This window comes from Anopheles ziemanni, chromosome 3 (genome assembly GCF_943734765.1).
Source record: "Anopheles ziemanni chromosome 3, idAnoZiCoDA_A2_x.2, whole genome shotgun sequence".
In the NCBI taxonomy this organism is placed as follows: domain Eukaryota; kingdom Metazoa; phylum Arthropoda; class Insecta; order Diptera; family Culicidae; genus Anopheles; species Anopheles ziemanni.
The window spans coordinates 30,171,997-30,199,348 of NC_080706.1; the positions used below are offsets into that span (position 1 = coordinate 30,171,997).

The 27,352-nt window shown below is 47.5% G+C and overlaps 5 protein-coding genes across 5 annotated transcripts; 2 read left to right on the top strand and 3 right to left on the bottom strand.

Moving 5' to 3' along the window:
• The first annotated feature begins 1,920 nt into the window (after positions 1-1,920).
• Positions 1,921-3,687, top strand: LOC131284500 (N-alpha-acetyltransferase 30A-like). Its single transcript, XM_058313360.1, has 2 exons — positions 1,921-3,293; positions 3,377-3,687. The coding sequence occupies exons 1-2, from the start codon at positions 2,067-2,069 to the stop codon at positions 3,539-3,541; spliced, it is 1,392 nt and encodes a 463-aa protein (XP_058169343.1). The 5' UTR covers positions 1,921-2,066; the 3' UTR covers positions 3,542-3,687.
• Positions 3,688-6,787: 3,100 nt separating this feature from the next.
• LOC131286814 (protein pygopus-like) lies at positions 6,788-9,572 on the bottom strand. Its single transcript, XM_058315816.1, has 2 exons — positions 9,258-9,572; positions 6,788-9,184 (listed from the first exon to the last, which is right to left on the bottom strand). The coding sequence occupies exons 1-2, from the start codon at positions 9,462-9,464 to the stop codon at positions 6,788-6,790; spliced, it is 2,604 nt and encodes an 867-aa protein (XP_058171799.1). The 5' UTR covers positions 9,465-9,572.
• Positions 9,573-11,238: 1,666 nt separating this feature from the next.
• LOC131287955 (UPF0587 protein CG4646) lies at positions 11,239-11,835 on the bottom strand. The gene is made up of 2 exons (XM_058317049.1): positions 11,538-11,835; positions 11,239-11,477 (listed from the first exon to the last, which is right to left on the bottom strand). The coding sequence occupies exons 1-2, from the start codon at positions 11,788-11,790 to the stop codon at positions 11,239-11,241; spliced, it is 492 nt and encodes a 163-aa protein (XP_058173032.1). The 5' UTR covers positions 11,791-11,835.
• A 336-nt stretch (positions 11,836-12,171) lies between these two features.
• On the top strand, positions 12,172-13,584 carry LOC131284501 (zinc finger and SCAN domain-containing protein 26-like). Its single transcript, XM_058313361.1, has 2 exons — positions 12,172-12,352; positions 12,423-13,584. The coding sequence occupies exons 1-2, from the start codon at positions 12,215-12,217 to the stop codon at positions 13,521-13,523; spliced, it is 1,239 nt and encodes a 412-aa protein (XP_058169344.1). The 5' UTR covers positions 12,172-12,214; the 3' UTR covers positions 13,524-13,584.
• A 421-nt stretch (positions 13,585-14,005) lies between these two features.
• On the bottom strand, positions 14,006-27,352 carry LOC131287078 (sodium leak channel NALCN). Its single transcript, XM_058316094.1, has 11 exons — positions 27,251-27,352; positions 23,967-24,152; positions 22,398-23,867; positions 21,423-22,321; positions 20,306-21,356; positions 20,038-20,232; positions 19,711-19,928; positions 16,551-16,774; positions 16,195-16,468; positions 15,469-15,631; positions 14,006-15,407 (listed from the first exon to the last, which is right to left on the bottom strand). Exons 1-11 carry the CDS (start codon positions 27,350-27,352, stop codon positions 14,547-14,549), a joined length of 5,643 nt encoding a protein of 1,880 aa, XP_058172077.1. The 3' UTR covers positions 14,006-14,546.

Consider the following 27,352-nt stretch of genomic DNA (forward strand, 5'->3'; position numbering starts at 1 on the left):
CTCCATGTCGTGCATATGGTACAACGCCAAGCAAGCTGCTCTTTGCTCGCGAACATCGCCGATGTAGTAGTGTACTGCGATCGGGCAACTAAAACGCAACCACACACAAGAACCTAGCCGATCCGTTCAATTCCGGGCTCCCCGGTAGGACAAATAATGGGAAGAACAGCACTACGGCGGCAAAGAACAAGACAGTCGTCGCCCCGGCAATGGCAGGCAATGGCTTTGTCGCAATTGGAACTCCCCATGGAATCTCCCGTTTTGGAGAGATGGAAAATCTTTGCGAGAAAATGCTTTTTCACGCAAGAAGAAAAAAAACAAATCTGACCGTTTTTCGTACCATCGCAGTAAACGTTGTGGACGGACAACAATTTATCGAACTTACACTGTGCACCCAAACTCTGTCCGGTCACTGCGACCACCATCGGATGTATACACTTTGCACTACACAGGCCTGCAAACCCGAGGTTAGCTGGTGCTCTGAACGCTTGGTTCTACTGGTTCGAGAACACACTGCTGAGACGGTTTGCCTGCTGGCGCAAATCCTCGCCGCACATACGATTTTTGCACGAGGCGTTTTGCTGGATGCCACGGGATAAAAAAACACACTCCAATTCAACCAAAACGCCGTCCCACGGAGTCGATTCGGTCGTCCGGTTCTGTCTGATGGGTTCTGATAGAACTAGTTTCACCATCGTCGGGGTCGTCTTCGAAGAAGAAGAAGAAGACTTCATGACACTCAAGAAGTTTTGACAGACTAGTCCCCCGGTTCGATTTCGTTTATACCGTTGCGTTATCGGAGGATTGTACAGCTAAAGTGTACGGTCAGCTCAGGGCAACGGTAGTTTGAAATCGATCTTTTCAAACTAGTTTCGGATAAAACGACCCAGCGCTGTCCGTCCATCTCTTTCACTCACGAGTTAAAGCAACGAAAGAGACTACAAACGACGCGGTTTGTACATAAATGTTAACGGAGCTAGCAGCTTTCAATCTTTTTTAACTACATTCTTCAGTACTGATTATTCTGATTTCTTCAATATTACATCTTCTTTCTCGTCTAAAAAAGGTGTAATCTGTGAAATCAATGTGGTTTTAAATAGTAAACAAATGGTTTACAGTGTTGTCAAAGTTGTTTTTGTATTTTTCTTCTGCTAATTTTTCGACATGCAAGGAATGATAAAACCATGATTCCTGCTTTCAACATTCGGAGGATAGTTTAAATATTCTATGTAAAATATGTTTCAGCCATCTGCATAACGCAGATAGTATAAAATAATGGTTTTTCTCAACACTCCGGGAATGTTTTCTTTTTTGTTCCCCAAAACCGTATCAATCATCTTGTCAATTGCACGCAAATTACAGGTTATCTGTGCCTAGTACAATGTTGCTCTACATTATCCTCCCGTATCTATCGCTTGGCGTAGTTTAGGTATACTGATGAAAGACGGTGAGTTTTCGACCATTAGTCAACAGTTGACCACGCAATTGTCAGTTCGTTTGTAGAATGTCAAACGAGACGTGCAAGAAGTAAAGGAATAGTGGTCTGCAATAGCAGCAGTAGTAGTGGAAAAGAAAGATTACGGAAAAATAGACGATCACGGAAAAGGACCACATAGGATATTGTCCTATTTTCCATTGTAGCGACTTTACCGAATGCCGTACATTCGTTGCTAACATGCATTATTCCAGTCTGGAAGGCAGCTAGTGAAAGCTTGTTGTGCAGTCTCTGACGAAGTCGAATGTTTCCTGGTTTACTCCCAGTTTAGGAAAGTTGGGAAAAGGAAAAATAAGTGAACAAATAAGATGCTATTGATTACGAGGCGCGCCTGCTAGATCAAAGATCAACAAAAAATTAACATCCAGCTAATATAGGGCCGTAGCAACGGTGCCTTTCCCCGAGTGTACTAGCGTACTTGCAGCAGGAAGCGTGAAAGGTGGGGAACGGTTGAAGAAAACTGCATAGTCCGTGAATTGCACTTTACTACAAGCACGCATCATTGTGCATCCAGTTCGTCCTCTTCGATCGCGTGGACGAACGCGTAAAAACTAATCCATCTTCATCCCGGATGGATGTTATCGGGCGGGACGATCTTCCGACGGACACGAAGGGCAGCGCAACGAAACTTACCAATGGCAACGTATCGCTGTCGGAGGACAACGCCAATACGGTGGCGGCAGCGACCACCGGTGCCGGACGGAAAAAAACCAAAAGGAAAAGTAAAGCTAAAAATAGTCACCGTGAGGATGCAGAGTCCGAGCTGAAGATAGACGCAACACTGGCGAAGGCGACGGCGGTAGAAAAACTCAGCGCAGAATTGGTACCATTGCCAAAGGTTGCTACGTCGATGGTGGAGGCGAATGGAGAAAATGTAAATAGTAAGTGTAGCACGTTTGGCAGCAGTAGCAGTAGTAGTAATCATAAGGGTAGTCACAGCAATGGACTGCCAGCGGACGATGATGCATTCGGTGCGACGTCTGTTGATGCAATCAGCAAGAAGCTGGAAGAGTGTGTTCAAATTAGTCGCAATGGCTTAACAAATGGACTGCCAAAGCATGAGGACAAATCCGGGCACCGGTCAGCGCAGGAGGAAGGCAGCAACAAAATAACAACGGGTGACAAAGAACCGTCGGGGAAGGGTTCAAAAAAGAAGCATCGCAGTAGTCAGGCGAAAAAAGCACAAACATCAAATGTGGATTGTAAAATCAACGGTCAGGAGGACATTGAGGTGCATGAAAAGGTAGAACACAAGAGCGTGGAACCTAGCAGGAATAGGCAAACGCAAGATGTGGCCCACATCGGAAATCTGCATGACACATGCGGTGTTGAGGGAAAAACAAAACCTGCGGAATCTTGTTCTCACGCTGGAAATGACCCGAACGGCTCTAGCTCTCAATCAGTTCTGGATGCGCCTACCTCATCCATTGCCTCACCACCCGCTTCATCGGATGCAGCCGAAGTAGGAGAAACGTCTGGGAAAAATCAACCCAGCGATGCTCCGGTGCAGATCACGTACCAGGTGTACGAATCGGAACGCCAGATGCCCGCCATCATGTCCCTGATCCAGAAGGACCTCTCGGAGCCGTACTCGATCTACACCTATCGATACTTCATACACAACTGGCCAAAGTTATGCTTCCTGGCACTGCATGGCGACACTTGCGTCGGTGCAATTGTGTGCAAGTTGGACATTCACCGGCAGGACACGCGTCGCGGTTACATCGCAATGCTAGCGGTTGATAAGGACTACCGGAAGCTGAAAATCGGAACCACACTCGTGCAGAAGGCAATACAAGTACGGAACGAAGGAATCGGGCGGATGATGATAATTGTTGGCAGGGTTGTTTCAATTTCTTTTCTTTTTTCTTGCCTGCACAGGTCATGGTTGAGGATAACGCTGACGAGGTAGTACTGGAGACGGAAATAACGAATCAGCCGGCACTACGGCTGTATGAAAATCTTGGTTTCGTACGGGATAAACGACTGTTTCACTACTATCTGAACGGTGTGGATGCACTGCGGTTGAAGCTCTGGTTTAGATGAATGCTTCCAATATGTTCTCCGCACGCCACAGGTCGTCAGGAGCAGTCCGGTAAGGTTCATTAGCGCAATGGTGTGACGTTTGGCGCATAAGACCTTCGGTTATTTAGGGTTGCATCGGTAGGACAAGGATCGATTATAGGTTTGTTTTTTTTTTAAAGCAGGCTCACTCGACCATACTCAACACGACTGCTTGTGAAACCGTTCGTTAAACAGGTTATAACGTACCCTAAGAGAAGATAGTTTGCAAAAGATCATTTACCAACCATGCGATCCGGTCAGCGTTGCGCAAATTAATAACGTGAAAGTGAGCTTATGTATGTATTTAGATATGGCTTTTTCCTAGTTTAGATATCTCGAACTCCTTTCCCATGCGGAACGTCACCTGTGCAATCGAATATTTCACCACATTGCGGCACCAATGCGTTTGATATAAGTATTTAATCAATTTGTTGTACATGTTTCCAACTTGCCATAGGGCAAAAGCACGATATGGTTTCAAGAAGCAGTTTAAATTTCGTCGACCACATCCTTACTTTCCCATCGCGCACAGATCTAAAGGATAATGCATGTGTGCAGTACTTTTTGTGATGTTGTATTTTTATGTTATGTTTTTCTCCGCTGGCTGCGTCGTCGTGTATTCTTTTTTGTTTTCCCCCGCGTCCCCGAGGAATGGTTGGGTTTGGTCGACCCTCTCGATACCCCCTGCGGTAAGGTGTTAGGTATATAGATAATTTATTTCCAAACGATAAACTAACGAATACGCAAACAAACCTGGTGGTGTTCCTTGCTGCTCGTGCAAGGCTGAGCATTATTCGGGCAGACCGTAACGCTTCGCGTGGTGATGTAATATAGAGTGTGTCTTGTGTCGGTAGGGATTCCGTTTAACCACTCCTGTTGTCTTGTCGAGTACCGTTTCACAATTATGGTAGCAGGAAAAATAGCAACAATGATGCATCATGTATTCGCGCGTTTGGTGAATAGCATAAATCGGGATATATTGGCACATTGGGCACATCAAAAAGATTATTCAGTCGTTTTGAGCTCGAACCAAAATGCGTCCACAGATTTTAATTTCTTTGAAGTAGTCTGGCGTTGCTTTTTCATTCATTTTTGTTTTTCAATTCGGTTTCGAAATGTGTCCACAATACAGCGCGCAAGAAATAACGCAACAAGAACATAAAATGTGCCGTAAAACAACATCGAGCTGTTTTCAAACTCTTCCGGAAAGTTAAACAGAAACAGGACAGTATGAAGAAATTCTAAGGCGGAATACCATTGTACATAGTGAAACAATAAACAAGTAAAATGTGAACTAGAAAACGTTTAGAAATTTGATAACAAAATTCGATTACAGGTAAGTAATTACCATGAAATGATGAAAAAAATGTTCCACGAAAAATTCTATAAATTAATTATATGGAATAGTTTCCGAAAAAGATAGTTGTGGAACGAAAACATGCCCAACAATTTTTTTTTTTTTTCGGTGTTCGGTTTTTTGGTCAAATCGTTCATGGACTCGAGCAACAGAGACGGGATAAAATTATTACACTTTTTTTTTATTCAACACTTTAAAGATCTTCTTGTTAATACTTATTCGCTAAATATTCCTTCTCAATTTCCATCTTGCTGCGGGTTCTGGTTGTTTTCTTGTGTGTTTATTATTTGTCTGCGTGTGTATTTCTGTCTGACTTGGGTGTTATTTGAAACCCCACACACTCGATTTCTTCCGCCTGACGAGGGACGAGAGCCAAAGCGTTGCAAGGATGCGCTAACTAAATCCATATACCAAGAGGAAACCCCAACGGGATTCGGTGGACCATTGCTTCTCGGTGCGGTTGTTGACGATTGTATTCTGTTTTGAGCTGGGGTTGTAATTCTGTTAATACAACACGGCTAAACGTGCTTCAATAAACTGGGTAGTAGCGGCACCACTACCTTTTGCCCATTTCTTACTGAGCACTTTTACCAGTGTTTTTTTTTCCTACAAATTCTACTGAAGTAACATTTGTCAGTTTCGTTTTCTATCCCTGTTTTAAACAGCTGGTGTGTAAGTAAATATTGCTTTTTTGTGTGTGTTTAGAGGTTCGATATCGTAGCATAATAATTAAATGTAGTTAGCACACATTGAAGAGAAAAAACTGAATCATAGAAAAATGGATTTATCTTTCAACTATGGACACAATTAATTGATAAAACGCGACCATCATTGCGGGTTTCGGAGGCTAATAACCTAACACCGCCATCTTCGCACCCTTTGTTTGAGGTAAAATGTTGGTGTCTTTTTGCATCAAAGGAAACATTTTAAAAACCTGACAGGCAAGGGTGGCTTCTCTTACCGATGCCCAAAGTATATGGTTGCCCTTGGATACTTTTTTCAAGACGCGTGGGGGCGAGGTAATGGAAAACCCCGAAGAAGAAACGGGCAATCAGTAGAGTTTGTTAATTTAGCTAAATTAGGTCTAGTAAAAATGCTCGTCCACTGTCTGCTTTCTACGGAGTAACGAAAGATTCGAACGGCAGGTGGGCAGTCGATTGCATGGGGTGTTGTGTTGTTTTACAGTAAAATGCTGTAACTAAGTGGAGAAAAATCGCACGACCAAAATACTGGCAAAAAGAATTGTGGGCAGAAAAGAGTTCTGCTCACCAGCAGCACCCCAGGACCTTGGCTCACAGGGTTAGCGATAAATTCTTTTGCATCTCGCTGTGTTTTGCCTCTCGTCACTTGTTTATGCTTCTCTTTCCTTTGCTCTTCTACATGCATTTGTTTCTTATTTCACACTGTTTTACTAGCGTTTACTTTTCCATTAGCTCCTTTTTTGTCTGTTTCTATGTTTTGTTTTAACTCGGTTCAAATTTTCTTTTCGTATAATTGTTTGCTTCTTATTTTCTGGTTTTGTTATTCTTCATTTTAAACTTGGTTTTGCTTTGCTCGTATTCATCGGTAGTGATAAGGCAGATTTGTTGCTCATGTGTGTGTCCTTGTGTAGGTGTGTATTTGTGGCTGTATGTGTGTAAGTATACGTGGGCTGGGGGAAGGATGTGTTCGAGGGACAAAAAACAATCTCAGCCGTCGCACGCATCGGCCTCCACACCCACCATCAATAGGCAGCGAATAGAGGGAGCATCTTTCACTTTCGTTAGATCCTTCTTGCGGTAGCTGTCTCTCTTGCTCTCTCGTGCATACATTAAGGATGCTCCCGTGCTGCGCTGACTTGCAGTGGCCCGTCGTATGCCATGGACGTGGATCTACGAGCCAGCCATCGATGTCTGTGGTGTGAGGGGTTGACCCGGCGTCTGCTGCCCTCCTTGGGGTGTTTGTGGCGTCAGCGGTCCCTGTTGACTGCCAGGTCCTTGCTGTTGCTGCTGCTGCTGGTTTGACCCTGGGCCGCCCTGCTGCTCCGGCGATACGGACGGTTCTTTCGTCTTGCCATTGTTGTTCGTCGTACCGTTCGCACCACCAACCGAGTTCATACCACCGACCGACATTGGGCCACCATTACTGCCCCCACCGCCACCACCGGTGGGTGTTCCGGGCTGCTGTTGCGGAAGAGGAGGATTTGCGGGAAGCATCATTTGTTGCTGTTGCTGCTGCTGCTGTTGCTGCATTGCACCCTTGCTGAGGTCGTCGTCCATGAGGGGCGACTGGGGGATGGGACCACCGAGCATCGACGGATCGGGACCCATCTTTGGACCGCCCATCATATGGCCACCGCCACCACCCATCGACATTCCACCGCCGCCGGGTCCGGGTCCACCGGCGCCAGGTGGCATACCCATTCGTTGCTGCATTCCGGGATTGAACATGCCCGGCCCGTGGTTGTTCATGACTCCTCCACCTCCCCCGCCGCCTCCTCCGCCATATCCCATTTCCGTCATGGGGGGAAAGATAGGATCGGGGTCTGCTTTGTACATCCGGTTCATCGGTCCACCCATCGGCCCGCCGCCACCCATGGGACCACCCGGGCCTCCCATGGGTCCACCCATCGGTCCTCCCATTGGCCCACCACCCATCGGTCCACCGCCGTGGCCACCGCCCATGCCGCCTCCACCGCCACCCCCGCCATACATGCCCGGGTTCATCATGTTCGGTTTGTTGTATTGCATCGGGGGAATCTGCTCGTTGATCATGCCGGGCCCCGGTCCGGGTCCACCATCCGGTCCTCCCATCCCGCTGCCAAGCGGAGTGTTCATGAAGGCGGGATTAAGCGGGCGGTTCGGAGGGCCACCGAAATCCGGTGGCATTCCTCCACCACCACCGACGGCGGGCCCCCGAAACTGGGGCCTCATGCCCATACCGTGCGGATCCATACCACCCATGCCGCCCATGCCGCCAGGTCCAACGCCACCGCGCTGCTCGGGGAAGAACATCTTCTGCATCTGCCGCAAGGTAGCCAGCTGTTGTTCGCGATGTTGCCGCTGCTGGGGTGTTAAATTCTCGTCCGGCACTTTCACACCCTGCAGCGAAGGCTGCGGATGACCCCGGCTTTGTGACAGCACGTTGCCGCCCTTCATGAGCGGAAGCGACGCCACCAACGAGTTCATCTGGTCGATTATCGTCGAGCTCGAGTGGCTTCCACCGGGACCGGGACCTGGGCCGGGTCCGGGACCACCCATCACGGGACCGCCGCCTCCGCTGGGCGAGATGTGCGAACCGACGGGGGACGGATTGCCCATTTTTACCACCGGATGTCCACCTCCGGTCGGATCGCCACCACCTCCGTCACCACCTTCCATGCACGAGCTAGGCGTATGGTGAATGGTGGAAGGTTTCGACATCGACCCGTCCGGGTTCATGCGCATACCGTGACCGTGACCATCGTTGGGATACATCGGTAACCCGCTGCCACCGTCCGGATCCATACAGGACGCGGTGTTCGGTGTGTGATGAATGGTGGCCGACTTCTTACCACCCATCACTCCGGAAGGGTCCCCCGGACCGCCCGGTCCGCCCATGCGCATGTGGTGCGGTGCCATATGCCCGTCCGGTCCGCCGAACATTCCTACCGACGAGCCATCGTTCTCGAGACAGGACGAGTTGCTTGCCGTATGATGGATGGTAGCGGACTTTTTCATCCCGTCCGGTCCTCCACCTCCCATGCCACGCGGCCCCGGTCCCATATGGTGATCGGGTGACCCGTGGCCATGCCCGTGATCCATCCACGGCGACATGGCGCCCGGTCCGATGCTGTTCCCACTCATGTCGTCCCCTGGCCCTGGCCCACCGAGTCGGTTCTGCTTTTGCATCTGCGCGCAGTGATATGCAATGATAGAGTTGAACTGGCCATTCATCACCGCTTCGGCGCCCTTGTTGGCCAGCGCGGTCGAGAACACGAATATTTGGCTCTGCTGCTGCGTGTATTCGAGCTTGTTCGATGGCTTGCTTCCTGCCATCATGCCGGCCAGACCGGGGTTCATCTTGCCATCGAGCGGATGCCCATCCATCGGGCCACCCGGACCGCCACCCATCACCGGGCCCTTGCCAAGCGCATCCAGCACACCGCTGTTGCCGAGTGGGCCACCTCCGCCACCGCCCCCGGCGTTAATACTGCATGCATCCGACGCTTTCATGCCACCCGGACCGCCGGGCCCTACCGAACCGGGCCGACCCGAAACTGGGCCCCCTTTCATGCCCGTTCCGTCGTCCTGCGAATCAGATGAAAACAAACATGAGTCAAGTACCTGGAACCCCAGCAAGTGGCAAGAGAATTTATTATACCTGCTGCTGCTGTTGCTGCTGTTGTTGCTGCTGCTGTTGTTGCTGCTGCTGCTGCTGTTGTTCCAGTTTGGCCGCAGCAGCCTGGCTCATCTTGGTCTTACGGCCGCCTTCATCGGACTTCGACTCCTTCTTCGGCATCACGGCTGTCACTCCTAATCCTCCTACTGCTCCTGGCTGATAAATTTGTGGCTGATAATCGTACAGCATTCCACTCCAGGCCACCACCCCCCAAAAAGCACACGCTCACTCAGGGTAACACCAGCATCTGGGAGGCGCGTGAATGGAGCCAAAAACAACCCGGCGCGGTATGCGCGTTCCGTGCACGATCCGGGACGGCGGGACGATAACAAATGCCAGCGGCAATCGCCTCGCCTGCTCTCTTTCGCACTATTTCGCACTAGGAGAAATCCAAGCTTGCAGCACTCTCACCTTACCATACTATATTCTGGTGACCAGGGTAACCAGCTGCTGCTGGAACGCACGGAACAGATATTCTTAACGCAGCAAGCGCCGACCTGATCCCGGAACGTCGCAAGCAGCGATTTTAAAGTCGTCTCGCACAGCACACCAAGCTCCCGCCCCTCGGATGAGATGGTAAACAAGCGCTTTTTTCTTTGGCCGTAGCACGCACCTCTTCGTACGGCGCGGAGCCGTGGCACGACGAAGGTAAACAACACTAATCAGGCGGCTCGCGCATTCGGCCAAGCACCCGCCGATATCGTGTAGCGTTGATACTGGCCTATCGAATTATTACGGTCGACACTCTCGCCAAACTCCGTGGCAACGGATCACGGGGAACAACACGGCGATTCTAGCGACTTCCGCGTACCGCGCACTTCAGAGTGTTGCCACCTTCGGGGGAAAATTTGTAGCCGTCACTTGCCCCCGACACAAACTGGCACGGGCGAACGGCGAGAGATTCGCCAAAGAAAACGCGGAGCGCTTTCTTTACGACGGGACAATCGGATTTCCGGGTTATTTTGGTTTCCCTGAAACACGGATTTTGATTGCTCGGCTGTCTGCTATCTTAGGTGAGCTGCTGCTGGATTGATGTATTCGATCACGAATTGTTCACAACTTGGAACGGAAGGGATTCTCTGCACTGGGTGCAAATCCGAAACGTTCCATTATGCTTTAGGAACTGGCCAATGAAGAAGTTCATATCATCGCCTAGAAAAACATAATAAAACATCACTTTGGATAAATTTCAGTATATTTTAGCGATCTAAATGCCCAAAAAAATCTGGCCACCTAAACGTACTCCTAAAGTACATTGTAATTTATTTTAAAATTTATATCAATCATAGAGATGGATCTATGGACCCACTTCTGTGTAGATCCGAACAAATTTTCCATCACTACATTAGACGCGGCGTCTGGCAAATTAGCCGCCTTTCCAGTTGTGTTGACGGCTCTATGCTTTCTTTTAGCCGCCATCATTCTATATTTAAAATTGAATATATTTTTGGTAGCCTATCCACAATTTGTCATCCAACAGTAATTTTATTACGTTCCGCTGCCTCGCCAATTATGCAAAAGAGAATTAGGTGTGAAGTAAGTTCGAACTGCTAAAGATTATAACCAATCACAACTATAACCATGTCGTGATCTCACGGATTATTTATCTATTTCATTATATTTCACTTCCAAATTCAACTACTTGTTTCATTTTCACTATCCACTCTCGTCAAATTCAATCACAAGACTGATGGTTCAACCCTTTCCGTTTTTCAATGTCTACTTTGTTCCATCTTTTGCCATCTGCAGATCAATCTCGGTTCAGTAGTAGGCCATCGCTCTTCTAATTTTCGTTGCCAGCTATCTAGCGATAAATTTCATTTTTAATGTTTCGTTGCCTCGCATTCATAATTCATTCGTTTATCAATTCGTTCATTATTACTATTTTTCTAATTATTCATCCAGCTCGGCTCAATCCCTACAAACCACTTCATTTATTTCTTGATTTTTATTCCTTCTCGCTTTACTTTTTCATTTTTATGAACTCATGTTCAAACTCGTACACTCCGACAGAGTTGTTATTCTTCTGGTCATATTCTACCCAATCATCCTCGGATAGGTCAATATCTTCGAACGTTGGCCCGTTTTCGCTGGCCTTAGCAATCCATCCAGAACGAGGACTGAATTCGACCGGCTCTACGCCTCGACAATCGAATGCGACGATAGTCTTCTTCTTTCCTGCGTCTTCCGCTGTGTAGCTGGCTGCGAAGAATACGACAAAGATCTTAAACTTTTACCTTTTCAACCTCCAACCGACCTTACCGTTGGATCCTTCGATTATGTCGATACTGTTTTCGCGAGAGCACATTCGACATTTCATGTAAAAATTGAATCCTTTTGGGTTCCGTGAATCCTCGTTGACGTGATCGCTTTCGGTGAGGTCGTGCCACTTGTCCGACACCTCACCACAGTTCGAGCATTTAATTTTAAGGAAAAATGAGTAGTTGGGATGACTGGTTTTCAATTCGTCGATGTTTTCAAGCGTTACTTTAATTTGCAGCCCTATTTTCACCATTGTTGTGAGTTTGTGTACTTATTGTTGCCTACTTTTTCAGAGTACGAGAAGTTTGTTTTGAAAATGTGACATTTCTTGCCTAGCCGCATACCTTCCCTCTTCTTCCTTTCTTTAGATCTTGTGTAGTTCTTGTAACGATTTTCTACAAAGTTCTTGAAGAACCTGTTAATGAAACATTATTTAGAAGCATTCAAGAGTATTCGATCAGTGAAGCGATTGAATATGGAATGGAGAGGAACAAATAAAAATTAACCCATTTTCCATCCCATTCAAATGTTAGGCATTTTTTGGGAGTTTCCAAAGGGGCTTCAAACAGCCGTATAACCGTTTCCAAAGGGTTTCTGTTGTTTACCGTTTGATATATTTGTTGTTGTCGAATTTGAGAAGTGTTCCAAGCCTAAAATTAGTGCCGTTAAAGTTGATTATGATGGACAATTTAACAGTTTCCTGCTGTAGATTGTGTCTTCAGGAGCCTCCTTTGGATGCGCTTATATTTTCCGTATTCGATACCTACCAGGGTAGTGTTTTAGTAAATCTCATTGACGAACTATTCTCTGTGAAGGTGATTATTGGAGTCGTCCCCAGGATGCTCTAATTGGTAAACTAATTTAATTTCATTCCTTGCTTTGTAGGTTCAAAAAGCTGATCGACTGTTGTCCGTTTGCCTAGAGTGTGTCAACCGTATAAATACGGTTCGCAAGATGCGGCAACTTTTCATCGAAAATAATCGTAAACTTCAAGCCTGGCTACAGGATAACGCGAGTGTAGATGATAAAAATGACACGTTCGAAGTGTACGAAGTTAGTATGCCTGAAAATGGACTGGCGCGACAAGATACCGAAGCAGCATCGGATAAAAACCTAACAAACATTGGAGAGAAACAATGCGAAGAACTTCTATCAACGCACGCTAGCATAACGGATAAAAACACGGAAAAAATCATGATACTTAACATCGAGGAAGCGTATGAGGATGATTTCGGTGTGCTACTAACGATAGAGCCAGATCCCGAAAATAGTTCCGGAAATGATACCCCAGAAGTACCTCGGCTTGATGAACAAGCAGTTCCAGCAACAACAGTCGCACGTATTCCGGTAAACAAATGTTACTTTTGTGGGCGCATCTTTCAAGACGCGATCGAATTTACCCATCATCTACCGGAACATTTCACGCAAGTGCCTTACACGTGCAAGGAATGCAACGGGCTAGTATTCAAATCGGTACGTGAAGCCAGCAAGCACATCGGTATGCATGACAACAGTGATCGGCCTTTTCAATGTCGCGTCTGCCCGTTGCGTTTTGCAACGCGGTGCAATAGTTTAACGCACGAGCGAAAAATGCATCGCTTCAAGACGAAACAAAAGCCAACGGCTGACAACTCCGGGCAAGGGGGCCGACAAAGGGCAAAACGGAAACCTTGCAAGAATGACGATCCATCGGAACGATCCGTTAGTCACACGTGCGATATCTGTCAGAAAAACTTTACGGCTAAGAAAAATCTGACCCGTCACTTGATGGTCCACACTGGTGAAATGCCGTTCAAGTGTACCCAGTGCAAGCGATCATTTCGACAAGCGGGACAACTGAAGGCTCACCATGCGGTGCATCAGAGCCAAGATTCGCATAAATGTGATCAGTGCGACGCGACGTATCGCAACTTTCCCATGCTGGCAAAGCATAGAAAAGCGGCACATCCTCAGCGGTCGAAAACATCCCGCCGCAGGCAGTCATAAGTTCATTATTGATCGCTTCGGCCTTCAAGCTACTGCCAAAGGAAACTGTTCCTCTCCACGACAAGGAAAGTTGTATTCATTGGAAAAATGGAACTACGCTCCCGGATAGCAAAATGTGTCGCCATGGAGGCATAGTAGCTTGTGTCCTGCAGACGCCGCCTTCTGGGATGATCTATCTGGTCCAACGATCCTTGCAGACATTGTTTTCTATGTGTCCAGTTCAACACTTAGGTCCAGATTATCGTTGAGTGTTTCATTTCGTGGCGGTGCTTTTTGCCCTAGTGACCCTTTTCTGTGGCTAACATTAATGAATTAGCATTCTCGATTTATTCCGAAGGAGCTTCATCAGGCCAATATATCTCTTCAGTTGTGCTGTAAGTAAGAATCTAATGTTTAAACAATAAAGTGCAAGCCCATGATGTTTCTATTTAAAATGTTACTATTCTTCTAAACATTTTAATCACTATTTATTTGGCCGCTCTACGTGGTCTATGGTTTGAAATTTAAATAACATCATCCTTTCAGCCTAAACCAAACATGTACGTAAAACGGGAAAAAACAGTCGTTTGTGTTTGCTTTCAACAACGTAAAGGGAAGCGTTTGTGTTAAGTGTGCACACATCAATGGTTAACTCTGTTTTTACCTAGCAATGGCAACACTTTTGGCGGCGGTTGACTCCGTGCACGTGCATCCCTAAGCATCCCCAACTAACCTTACACGGTTCGGTTAACAATATTCCTCTGCCACATCATCGTACGGTAACGTTCATGCTCTTTGCAGTATAACAAACACGACATAACTACGCCTACTCTGTTAACATTAACAACACATTTAATAAAACGGCGCCCGGGCCGCAAATTTAAAATTTACCATATAAAACTAACTGTAATCTAGTTCTCACTGACTACAGCCCTCACTGGGTTACGGGCGGGGGTAGTTGAGGATGGAAAAAAGTTCCTAATACTGACTAGAAGGTCGACTAAACCTACATATCCATTGTTGATCTGAAATCCCCTAGGCGCTTTAATTGTCCTCCTCTTCGCTGTGAGTGCAAAGAACCTGTTCCTGCCACCAGTCGTGCACTTCGTAGATCATGTTCGTATGCGAATGGCCAAACTTGCTACTGTTGGGCTGCTGCTGCTGGTGCTGCTGCTGTGACTGCTGGTGCTGCTGAGCATGGGGCGAATGGTCACCGCCGTGTCCATGGGAGGAGAAGCTGTGGTGATAGTGTAGGTGCAGACTGTGCGCACCGAGCTCCCCCAGGTGGGACCCTTTGCCCGTGTTCAGGGATGGCGGTACCCGTTGTTGCTTCTTCTTGCTCATGTAGCGATCCTTTTCGTTCTTGGCCTGCGGATCGGATAGGGTGGGTGCAAGAAACTTGCGGCCACTGCTCGAGCCCGTCGAGTCGGATCGGTTCAGCACCGTCGCTACCGTTTTCTTGCGGTTTTTGGCATTATTTTCCAAATCCTTCACGCTCTGGTCGGTGGCCGCCGGATCGGTCGCTTCCAAACCGGACCCATCCTTACCGACCGCAGTAGTGCCCTGTTCGTCCGATGGTTTCGACATTTGATTAGAACTGGTGACCGTTTGCTGTTGATTGGATTGTGCGGTCGGTTGCATGGGGGACACTCCTTGAGTGGGAAGAGGTTGCGTTTGGGTAGCAGACTGTTGTTGTACCGGTAGCTGCTGCTGCTGCTGCTGCTGTTGTTGTTGCTGTTGCTGCTGTTGTGGTTGTGGCAACTGTTGGCCAGCAGGTGCCGTTGATGGCTGCTGCTGCTGTTGTTGCTGCTGCTGCTGTTGCTGCTGCTGTTGCTGCTGTTGTTGTTGCTGCTGCTTTTGATCATTCGTCGCCCGCAGTCCGGCAATCAGTGAATTTTGCTGTTTCTACACAAAGAAAGATAAATTACATTAGAGAAGATTTTCCATAGAATCTAAGAAAACTCACCGCCACGTTATTGGCTCGAATTTTCTTCAAGCATCCCTCCAGCCAGGTGCGTATCGTTTGCTTTGCCACCTCCTCCTCGATGATGTACTCGAACTCTTCGCGTGCCAAAAGCTCCTCCAGCTGCAGGGCTTTGCGAATGTCCACCGAGCGATAGGACAGCATGCTGAATGTGAAAAAGGTCAAGGAAGTCATACAAAACCAAATAGTTCAAGAGTTAAGCAAGTTAGAAGAAAGTTAATTTGATTAAGAGGAGTTTCATTATCCAAATAAAATTGTATGTCTCAAGAGATAATCTTTGTAAAGATTTTCGTAGCCCTTTCCATTTTGACCAAAAAGGGCATAAGCAGTCGCGAGTTGCATTATTCCTTGATGATAGATGTTTTTAGATAAAGCAAAATTCTATTGAACGGAAGGTTCCACGGAGAAGGGAGTTTAAAACAAATTATGCAAATCGTTAAAACATAATACATTAGTTAGTTGAATCGAAATATATTTGCGTATGCAACTCGAATGAGAATACCACGCTAGGCGATCTTACTTCAATTGGCTTGCATTGCTCATGACTTTATTGTGATTTAAGACCTATGCTAAAAAATTAATTCAAATAAATCAGTTTGGAATGGTTAAAAAAATTAAATATGAATTAATTCAACCGGAAAAATAACTTAACTACAGATGACTGTATTGACCCATTGGGGCCGTAAGAAGAGAGATCCTCTCACTCACTTGATCACGTCGTGAAACGTAACGTCCTCGCCGTTGTGCAGCTTGTCCAGCTCGTAGCACATGTACTTGAACAACAGCCGGTCCTTCTGGGGATCACACTCTAGCCGACCCTTCAGAAGCCGCAGTATAAACTTCACCCGTCGCACCGGAATCACACCCCGCTGGTGTATGTCCACAACGTTCCAGGTGTTCTGGAAGTTGCGTATATCGGCATACGAGAGCAGGGCATCCTCTTCGTTCGAGTAGAACAGCGAAAAGTTCTCCATGATAATAGCTGCAAGGACAAGCGCAATCGATCGGTCAAATATGTCTGTTCCAGAAATACGATACGATACTCGGTTCTCCCGACACTTTACCGACAAGCAGGTTCAGCACGATGTACGTGATGATGACGTAGAAGGTGCAGAAGTAGATCAGGCTAGCGGTAAAGTTGCCACAGTCCGTCTCCCAGTAGTTGGCGGCCGGCGTGCAGTACGGTGGCTGCACCATGCAGTCGTGCATGATCTTGTTCCAGTCCTCACCGGTGACGATGCGAAACAGCATCGCTACGCCGGTCACGGGCGAACCGAAGTTGGCCCGGCTGTGTGCGGGGCGTACGAACGCGGTTTTTTCATTCGGATGGGTGGGTCGGGATTTAAATGGGGCGAGGGTGGGTTTCAAGAGATGGTTTGTTTTCGCATTAGCACGTTCACGTAAGTTGCAGAGCAGTAACGTTCATCAACCACAAGCAGGATCGAACCAAGAAGTTCAACACAAAACATTAGCCAAAAATGTAATGAACAGTTATAATTGTAAATTTTTAAAATTTCGAAAGCAATTTATCGATACATGATGGTACATAACAGGAGAAAAAAGAAATGAACGGAGAAGAAATTGGATATTGGTAGGTGGATAGAGAGAAAGAGAAAGAGAAAGAGAGAAGAAGAAGAAGAAGAAAATGAGAAAAGTTATTAAAGGGAAAAACGAAATCAATTGGAGAAAACATTGTTGAAGGACAATACCATATTTATTAAACATTTTCCAGGTTTTAAATGGTGCTACTGAAATGAACGATCAGTAAAAAGTGAAAAGTAGCACATGAACGAACAATGAATGACGTGGTTAATTTTTTTGGACATAAAGAACAAAATGATAGCTTCTAACTATGTCAAACTCAAACTGGTTCTACCCCAAGGGAGCGTTTCTACGAGAGGTGATAGCAAAACGGTAAGCGCAAGAAGATGTGCGTGAAGAAAGGATACAGTTGCGTGGATCATGTTGCAGTCCTTAACCAAGGCAATAACGATATTATGTGATCGTGTGTTTTGGGGATGGGCTTGGAGATGTTCATATGGAAGGGCGTCGGTTGAACAGCTCAACAGCGCCACAAATTGATCGTGTCTTAATTTACGTCGTTTTTATGTTTCTTAAAACTTCTCTAGAGCAATACTTTATAAACATAACGAGTAGAATAAAATTGTGTTGATGATTGTTTTCTTAGCGAAGCTGGAATTCCGACAATCTATACGGCATGCGGTAGTGAATTGAGTCAGGCGAACAAACGTACTTTTTTACTAAACAAAAATCACACGAAACGAAACAATCGCTCGTTTCCAGCGAGTTACGAAATAGAAACCCAGAACAATAATTACAACATCAAAGATAATGGTGGAATTGAATTGGCAACCTAGAAATAATGAGAGCTCAAACATAGACAAGACTCGTCAGACCATATTGGAACGTTTCAAATGCTTTAAAACAGGAATCGAAGGGAAAAGAATAATTTAAAGTTTTTATCATGGCTCCAACATTGAGGGTAAGGTTTTGTGCACCGAAGACATTGGCGAGAGATTTCTGTTGCATTATGGTTTAACATTTAGCAAACGCTGGACTGCAATTCACACGGCCCGAGCAGAAAGTATAAGGAAGTAAAAAAACAAAACGGAAGTCCAACATGAAGATCGTAGGGCAAACAAGTCAAACAGCACACAGAACGAAGTTGGAAGGTTTCGGTTGTGTGTGGATGACGATTGGAGTAACAGAACACAACCATTCGACGAACTGAACACAACTGTCTGCACGCAAGCACCAACGAGATAGCATTAAACGAGATCGAGAGTAAATGAAAACAGTTTACAGGCGATGGTAGGCGGTTACGGAGAAGAATATCGTGAGGCACTTACAGCGGTTCGCACGTTACCTGAACGAGTAGGATCGGTTCGAGTATCGATCGTGAGCCCGGTTTGCGAGACGCAACCGGGGTACAAGCTTTTACTCTACTTGTGAGATCGGCTCGCATATCGTTGCGGGGAACGATAGCAAACAGAGGGTAGAATAGAGATTTAATATTGGACAATGGTTTGTGCTCGTTAAGACAAGGCTTGCAAGCCACCGTGACTCCAGAATACGGTAGAGCTCATTCAATTACCGAAAGCAACGAATCGTTATTAGTAAATGTTTAAAATAACAAACGGAAGAAACATATGGCTTCGGTGAAATGGCTGATGGAAAATGGGACAGTTTTAAACCAAAGCAAAACGATAGCTCAAACGATGGGTATCGAGTGGCGACACTACACGTGCGGACACCGTGTAAGTTAGCCGGCTGCCTCGGCGTACCGTCGCCGTCAAGAAGGGAATTGCGGCAAACGCTGAACGAACGCAAGCGCCAGGACGGGAGCCAGACGACAGCTTCCGGAGGTAGTTGTGAAGTGCGCCAGCTAACTTCTGCCACCAAACTGCCACGAGCGAGCAATCGGTGGGAACGGCGGAAGGCACGTCGAGGCCAGCAATTGGGCAAGGTGGGGCAAACATTCCGCATCGTATTATGGTCGGAGCTTCAGCGTACCGTCCTACCGTTCCGACCGAACCGAAGGAGGGAAAAGGGGATTCGTTCAGCGTTTGTCGTGGCCGCGGGCGTGCTGTCGTGCGGTTCGGTTCCGGTGGCGCACCCGGACCCGGATGGCGGCCAATACGCTACGGGTACCGTGCGACAGACTAACTTTTCGGTGGACCGAAGCTGTAGGATGAGGTGGTTGGGTGGGTTCGGTGGGAGTTCCTAATGAGTTTTGCGAGCTTTACGGAATTTAGATTCACTTCTTGTTTGAGTTGTGGGAACAAGAAAGGGTTTTTTGGGAATACCGAAGGGAGTACGGATGGAACGAATTGGCCCGTTGATAGAAATGGAGTCTGTTATTCATCCACAACATTTCATTCAACACATGGCAACATTGTTGGATCATAGTTTAAATTGAAAAATTCAGATCGCATCGGTGCAAACTTTCCTACTAAACACATAAAACACCCGCTAAATCAACGACTTTATCTTAATTTTTCAACTAAAAGTATGACTCAATAATGCCGAGAGGATTCCATTTTTGCAGGTGTACCACTTTTTTAATTTAATCGATCCAAGTGATCCAAGACTGGGACAACATGATCATTCGCTTTTGGAACCGGTTGCGAAGGGTTGGCGGGATGTGGAGCTCTTGAACGGGAAGTGGGAGGATGGGGACCTGTGGGACAAGGGCATACTTACCGACCGATGCCTTCCCCGTACTTGACCGTGCCGAACAGAATCGTGCCGGCGAGGGCGTAGAAGAACACGAGCAGGAACATACCGAAGATGATGAAGAACGACTTACACACCGACACACCGACGGTAAGCATTAACATTTTCAAGGTCGTATGCTTGCCAGTTATTGTGAAAAATCGCAATATGACAACCATAAAACCAATGAAATATGATAAATCGCTCTGATTTGATTGATTGATTCGAGGGAGAAAGGAAGTCGGAGCGAAAGAGTAAGAGATCGTGAGAAAGGAAAAGGATCGTATCGATAAACGGGAAAACGGGCAAACTTACTCGCAGTGTAGTCTGCAGGAAGATCCACACGACGCCGGCCACGGTGACCAGTAGATCGTAACGGTTTCGGCGCGACTGCCAGTAGCCCCGCGGCGTGAACGCAATGTTCTTCATGACCACCTCGATGACAAAGACGAACGTTAAGATCGTACTGACGATCACCAGCCGTTCGGTGTGCACCTCATCTTTCGTCCACTGGAAGTATCAAGAGGTAATAAATGGAAGCGATCGTCAAGTGCCGAGCAGATATCGAATGGAATCAACTCACCGTGATCGACAGAAGCATACTGTTGACGAGCACTACCACGGCAATGCACCGCTTGAAAGCGATATGCTGTGTGATGTCATACACAAAGGCTCTAAATTTGCGCCCGTCCGGTCTCGGCGGGAGATGAAGCGGTTGGGCGATCTTCAGTCGCTTCTTCAAATCGCACCAACGGCGCTGATCGACCGTCAACAGGGCGGTACCCTTGTTCTCCGAGTAGTTCGCGATCACCACACCAACAAACAGCGTCAAGCCGATCATGCAACCAAGGAAGATGTACACGTGGATGTAGATCGCGTGCACGGGCCCAAGGGCCTTGATGAGCACATCCCGAACATCGATCCAACCCTTATACGAGAGAACCTCAAACAGCGCCAGCATGGCATCACCGATGTTGTCGAAGTTGAACCGGCGTGGGTTGGCCCAAACGCGTGGGACCAGCATCGATGGGTACGACTCGTTACGACCCGGTGTAAGCTTCATCTTCGTAACGAACACACGCCGCATAAAGACACCGACACAGTCCTCACGCTTCTGGATCGTTGGGTCATTGCAGCGTGCCAACCTTCCACCGTACAGCTGCACACCGTAGCTAGCGAAGACGAACATCAACAGGATGAGTAGGGTCGATACGAGCAGGATCTCCTTAAAACCCCGGCACAGCTCGTACACCACTTTGCGCATGTGCGGCACGAGCGTAAAGATTCGCAGCGGACGTAGGCAGCGTAGGATCATCAGGAGCTGGGCGGAGGAGTTGCTCGGTACCTGGCGCGGCATCCAGATGAGGAAGCTTGTCGACACGACGTAGATAAACACGTCCAGCACCGAGGCGACGTCCTTGATGTAGGCCTTCGGGGTGAAAAACAACCCATCGGCGAGGATTTTTAGCGCCAGCTCGAGACTCATGAACACGACGAACGCGTACTCGGCCACCTGCAGCGGGACGTGTTCCATCACGCGGTACTGGGGCGATTCAAACATCATCGAAATGCAGGACAGTGTCGTCACGCAGATCATTACCCAGTCGAGGTACGTTACCAAACCGAGGAAGTTGCTAAAAACGGAAAAGAACGGTATCGGATGTAGAGGATTTAGGGAGTTGACGTCCGAGCAAACTCACTGTAAGCTTTTGTATTGAACCTTCCGCTCCTTGCCGGTCAGAGGATCCTTCAGCCGGGCATCGTACCGTCCGTGCACGATCCGTTGGCAGATCTTGCGGAAGCGACTCTCCCGCGGGACGGCGAACAGTGGCGTATCGAAGAACGGGTGGTTCTCCCGCAGATCCTCCTCGCGCTGATTACGGCGCATCTCTGCCTGCTGCCGTTTAGCCTGCAGGATCTTGATATCTAGATCGTGCGGGCGCGCCCGGGACGACGTAACGCGGCTGGCCGCTCCAATGTCTCCGTTCTCCATCAGATGTTCGTACGTTTGCTTCAGCTTAATGGAACCGCTCCGTACCGAGCGCCGGATCGACCGGGACCCGAACTTCTTCTGATCGACACGCCACGGTTTGGTCTGGGTGATCGTACCTTGCGGTTTCAGACCCGCCTTAGTGCCGGCGACGGGCAGAAGCGACGAATCGCCCAGCATTAGTCGCTGATTGTTCGAATCGTTGATGATGTGCGTGATGGCCAGCTTCCGCAGGTCGCTACCGACCATGCACACTTTCGCCGTCTTGTTCATCACGTTAATCGGGCGGTGTTTTTTGTACGCGATCCGCGAGTCCCAGCATTCCGGCATCGGGCGCTGGTAGCCCTCCAGGTCCTCGGGTTCCATCTCCAGCACGAACTGCTTCATGAACGATTCGCGCACCTTCGGCAGCGTAAAGTCGTTCGGGATCTTGTGCAGGATGGCCATCTGCGGTGAGTCGGGAAACTTTTCGAAGATCCGCAACCGGAACGGCAGCGTTTCCTTGATTTCGGCGCTCTGCTCGCGGAACTTCAGCTGCTTCAGCTTCTTGATGTCCTCGTCCAGCTCCAAGTTGTCGAGAATGACGGCCACGAACAAACTCAGCACAATCTGCGGGGAGAGAGCATTAAGTTCGATGGTCGTTCTCACCGGAACATCGCATGACGACCGTAAAGTCTTTACCTACCAGTGTGACAAACAGATGGTACAGTATGAAGTAGACCGCCACGAGCGGTGTCAGCGTCTTGCTCGTCCGTATCATCGTCTCGTCCATCACCTCGACCCAGGCCTCCTGCGTGAGGATCTGAAACATGGACATGAACGCGTCCGGGAAGCTCTCGAACTTGGTGTAGTCGCACAGGAAGCAGAACAGCTGCATCGAGATGCTCGAGCTGATGATCAGCAGGCACATGGTGAAGATGATCAGCGAGCCGAGCTTCTTGCCCGGCCCGAAGATCTTGTACACGAAGCCCTCGAGCATCGGTGAAGCTTTGATGAGCCGCACGACGCGCAACACCTGGAAGTAGGTAAATCCGCTCAGGTACAGTGCCGGGATGACGTGCAGCGTTGTGCCGATCGCGAGCAGCAGCTCGAACTTGTGGATCGAGTGCTTGAAGTAGCTGCGCCACCCGAGACAGTAGATCTTGAACAGCGTCTCGAGATCGAGGAAGAACGTGAACGCAATCTCGATGTAGTAGTACTTCTCGTAGAACACATGCCGTTGGCGGCCATCGTGCTTGAAGTGCATCGTCGCCGTTACGATCCCGTTCGCCAACACGACCGTCATCACCAGCATGCGGAAGTAGGGCGAACGAAGGATGGTGTGGCACGTTTCCGGTGCGATACCACCATGCTTGTTATCGTCGATCGTCACCAACTTCCAGCCACTATCGTCTCCGGTGATTATCTGCGACGCGGTGCTATTCTGGATGTGTCCCCGGACGCCCCACATCTGCTGGAACTGTACGCGTATCTCATTGAACGTCTCCGTAATGACGGCGATGAAAACGTTCTTCACCAGCCACGCCAGGAAGAAGATCATCGTGCTGAAGTAGAACGCGGCCCGCCAGGCTGGCAACGAGTCGATCGCCCGGTACATGATAAACACCCAGCCTTCCTGCGACGCCGCCTGGTACACGGTGAAGATGCTCGTCGCGATATCCTCGAACCCGGTGAAACCCATCGCGTTCTTGGTGAGGAAGTCCATCTTCATGCACTTCATGCCGGTCGGGCACTGGTAGCCGGAGCTCGGATCGAGCGAGCAGAACGTGTCCGGGATGGCGAGCGAGTTGATCGTGAGGCTCTCCTTGTCGGTCGTGTTCAGCACGCAGTGGTTCTTCAGCTCGCCGAAAAACTGCACCCCGAGCAGCCCGTACAGTGACATGAAGAAGAGGAAGAACAGCGTCACGTTGTAGATCTGCTGGCTCGAGCGCTTGAAGATCTGGTTGATGCGGCTCTTCGGCATCGAGAACTTGAGGAAGACGCGCAGGAAGCGTATCATGATGAGTGGCCGCGGGGCGCGCACCGTGCTGAGGTAGGAAAATTTTGGCACAATACCGAGCATCTCGAACACCTGCAGGCTCACCGACAGCCACAGGAAGACGACCATCGACGCGTCAAACTGGCACCAGTGGTCCTTGAAGTATGGCGCTTCCCCCTATTCGCACGGAAGCGTTCGGAAAAAGAAGAGACAAACAAAAATCATTACAACCAACCGAACGCCAACCAAACCAACGGGGTCCGAACGGTACATTACCCTCAGTGCTCCGCGGATGTGTATTTTGGCAATCATTTCCGAGGTGAAGAGCAACGTGGCCACCGAATCGCAGCAGAACGTGCAGTACTGCAGGAACGGGTGGCGCTCGAACGTTTTCGGCGTGTTCAGCGAGACGGACGTCAACGATATCAAGGCACACAGTCGCATCAGCCGTCGAACCCATAGCTTTTTTTTCCCGGGTGGCCAAAGGGAAGACGGTAAACGGTGTTAGTCGGGACCGCGAGTGGATGTGGGCAGTGTTGCCAAATGACAGAGCAACGGTAGGTTATCGATTTCGCAAGGATTTATGGTGACTTCATGCTCATGCAAATAGCGAATATGTAGAGATTGAGCGCGGCATGGATGTGTACGCATGGATTTGCCTTGCGGCTTTAGGATGTGGATGGATATGTTTCTTTATGACATTCGTACATGCCTTGGGTTTACATGGAATATAAACATGAAACAAAGCAATTTACGAGGGAAGTTTTTACTTAAAAAATGGTAAAATATAGCAAAATTGAAAATTTTACACAGGCAATAAAAACCACTACATGCAAAAATTTAGCAACGCTGAAGGAAGTACTTATTTTCAAAATAATTTAATAGTATAAATTCGGTAAAAAAAAAACTTAGTGCTAACTTAAAATAAGAAATATTTTTACATGTTGAATATTTTGGAAGGATATTTCATTAGCTGAAGACCATCATTATTTCATTCTGAACTATTTTACAGAATACTAATAATATGCACAGGACGTGTTAATAGAGTTGAGACAAGTTTTGGACAAATGAACAAACAGTTTTCCTGCAACTGATATTTATTACACAGGATGAAAATATTTTCAGCTGACAGAAACACCGAAATAGATTCAGAAACATAATAGGAAGAATATTTTCCGTATTATTCCCGTACCACGTGTACTTTCGAAACTGTAATCGTAGAAGTAGATGGTTACACACGCAAAAATACGTTTTTTTTCCCCAAAATTCCATTTGGGCATGGCCTGAAGTACCATGCGCCTCCATTCAGGTCAGCTAAGAGTTGGAAGTATAGTTGAAAAAGTGATGACGACATGACGTGACCAAACTTCTTTAAATTCTACTGTATACAATTAAGAAGAAAAATCTGTACAAACGAAAGCTGCTTATAAGTTACAATTAACATGACGTTTGAGATTTATTGTTCGTCCCAACCTACAATTAAGGGTCATGACAAACCTTTCCTTCTGTGTGTATTTGGAATTGGTGCGAAACCATTAACGATTTCTTAAACCAAGCTTTCTTATACAGAATGCTTACAAACGCAAATTAGCCAGCAGAGTCACGTAACAAGGGTTGGTATAGAGTAATTTTGCTAGCAGTCGCTTTTCATTAGCAAACCTCATGTAAATTATTTATTATTTAGATTTCTATGAAATTTGGGCGCCCCCAACACTAGTTACATTAAGAATAAAATAGTTTTGCAGCTGTACAAACGTTTGACATTCATTCGACTGGTTTAAAATATAGCGTCAGCAGGTCAGAAATACCCTCCTTAGAGAGTGGCAAAGTAACGGTCGCCGATTTAGTGCCAAAGCAAAAACTTGGCAGAGGAACACACAAAAAAACTGTTGTAAAAATTTAAATTTTTGAAATTTGCATAAAACACGCTTTCTATAGACTAACTGTACAAGTAGTTGTAGAAAATCAGTCTTTTAAACTCCTCTGTGTAATATTCATTCATTAAAAAAAATTAAAGTTAGAAGAATTCGTGACAATACAACAGAGCAGTAAAGTACAACAAACATGCAACTCAATTTAGTCATAATTTGAATGATAGATAGGCACATGGAATTCTGTGATGGCATTTTAGTCTTTTGCATGAAACACCATGCGCCTCCATCACTACACCATGCGCCTCCATCATCAAACCATGCGCATCAATCATTGAACTATCGTTTTATAAATAGTATGGACGCCTTATTTCTTCATAGCGCCAGCGTACAACCTTCTCTGAAAAAGGTCAACGTTACGTTCATTTCACTCGTTTATCAATCTTAACGGTTCGGAATGACGGAACGGTTATCGTGCCGTAATGCTAGTACCCGGAAAATTCCAGTTGAATAAATTTCACCGAACCGAGCAACCAGCGGGCAGCAGAGCGAAAGAGGGTGGGCAAAGTGAGAGCGTGAGCGCGATAAACACTACACTGGCCACAATCCCCCCAGCACCACGGTAATGGTCTATCTGGCGTGCAGGTGCCATTCCAGACTTTTTTCTCTTCTCCCTCCGGCAACACCCCGAAATGGTTCGGTGACAAACGGACGGAAACAAAATGCTTACCAACGTGCGAAAGGAAAGGGCAGAGAATTCGGAATGCGGGCATGTGAGAATGCGGCAAGCGATTGCAAAGGTGCGGCCGGATCGAACTGATTAATCGATTCCGCGGTGAACACGGGACGAAGGTTCCGGAAGCGGATAGTAATGCCGGGCCAGTTGGAAAGGGGGGAGGAGAAAGCGAGAGAAGTATCAGGCGACAAGAAAATATCGCGAGCCCGAAGGCAATAATGTGCCGTTTTTATTAGGAAAAGAAACGAAAACTAAAGTGAATCATGGAAGAAAACAAAAGAAAAACGGCCGTTAAACCGTCGAAGCTATAGAGAAATTCTAACAAACTAAATCCAAGAAAGTGGAAAAAATTGGAATAAAACAAAGGCAGTAAAAAAGAAAAACACATTCCCGATAGGTGTGAATACCATCAACAAATACCTTCACAACTACGCATGGTCAGCATTGGTCTACGGTTGGGTTTATTATGGGATTTATATTTGACTTTTAGTTTAAGTTATTGTTTTATACACGGATGGTTGGGCAGATCATGATAATGATGAAGGATGGCTGATGTCTCTAACGGCGAGTCGTTCGGGAGTACTATTGGACACGGGAGGGACGCGCCATAATGTTCCACAGTGATGCAAAAAAAAAACAACAAGAAAAACAACAGTAACGACAAACCAGACGTGAACGATAAATGATTATTGCAATCAACAACGACACACGGAGACGGATGCAACGTAACGGTTTACTACTGCAACACCAAGATGAAGTTTATCGGTTTCCTATCCCCCAAATTGGGGAAACGCGGTGGAGTACCACGATCTTCTATTACGATCAAAGGAAGGCAGGAAGTGGGCGTAGAACCCGTTTGAGCCTGTGTGGAAAAACTGTGCTCCAGACCCAAACGTGTTCCGAAGGGTTACTCCTGCCCCCAAAAGCAAAGTCTCGGACGCTGCGTACGGTACCTTGTTGACCCACTCAATGTCTGCACTCTCGTTGAGGGACTCCTCCGGCCCGTAGTCCGCCAGGACCGGTTCACCCTTGATGCTCTGCTTCCGGCCCAGCAT

Bases quoted from the DNA above. Each gene is read 5' to 3' on its own strand.
- LOC131284500 (XM_058313360.1), top strand. From the start codon at position 2,067: ATGGATGTTATCGGGCGGGACGATCTTCCGACGGACACGAAGGGCAGC. The intron at 3,294-3,376 runs GTACGGAACGAA...TTGCCTGCACAG, and splicing joins TCGTGCAGAAGGCAATACAA to GTCATGGTTGAGGATAACGC.
- LOC131286814 (XM_058315816.1), bottom strand. From the start codon at position 9,464: ATGCTGTACGATTATCAGCCACAAATTTATCAGCCAGGAGCAGTAGGA. The intron at 9,185-9,257 runs GTATAATAAATT...TCTGATTCGCAG, and splicing joins AGCAGCAACAGCAGCAGCAG to GACGACGGAACGGGCATGAA.
- LOC131287955 (XM_058317049.1), bottom strand. From the start codon at position 11,790: ATGGTGAAAATAGGGCTGCAAATTAAAGTAACGCTTGAAAACATCGAC. The intron at 11,478-11,537 runs GTAAGGTCGGTT...TATTCTTCGCAG, and splicing joins CATAATCGAAGGATCCAACG to CCAGCTACACAGCGGAAGAC.
- LOC131284501 (XM_058313361.1), top strand. From the start codon at position 12,215: ATGATGGACAATTTAACAGTTTCCTGCTGTAGATTGTGTCTTCAGGAG. The intron at 12,353-12,422 runs GTGATTATTGGA...CTTGCTTTGTAG, and splicing joins ACGAACTATTCTCTGTGAAG to GTTCAAAAAGCTGATCGACT.
- LOC131287078 (XM_058316094.1), bottom strand. From the start codon at position 27,352: ATGCTGGGCCGGAAGCAGAGCATCAAGGGTGAACCGGTCCTGGCGGAC. The intron at 23,868-23,966 runs GTAATGTACCGT...CCGTGCGAATAG, and splicing joins ACATCCGCGGAGCACTGAGG to GGGGAAGCGCCATACTTCAA. The intron at 16,469-16,550 runs GTAAAGTGTCGG...TTGTCCTTGCAG, and splicing joins CGTGCTGAACCTGCTTGTCG to CTATTATCATGGAGAACTTT.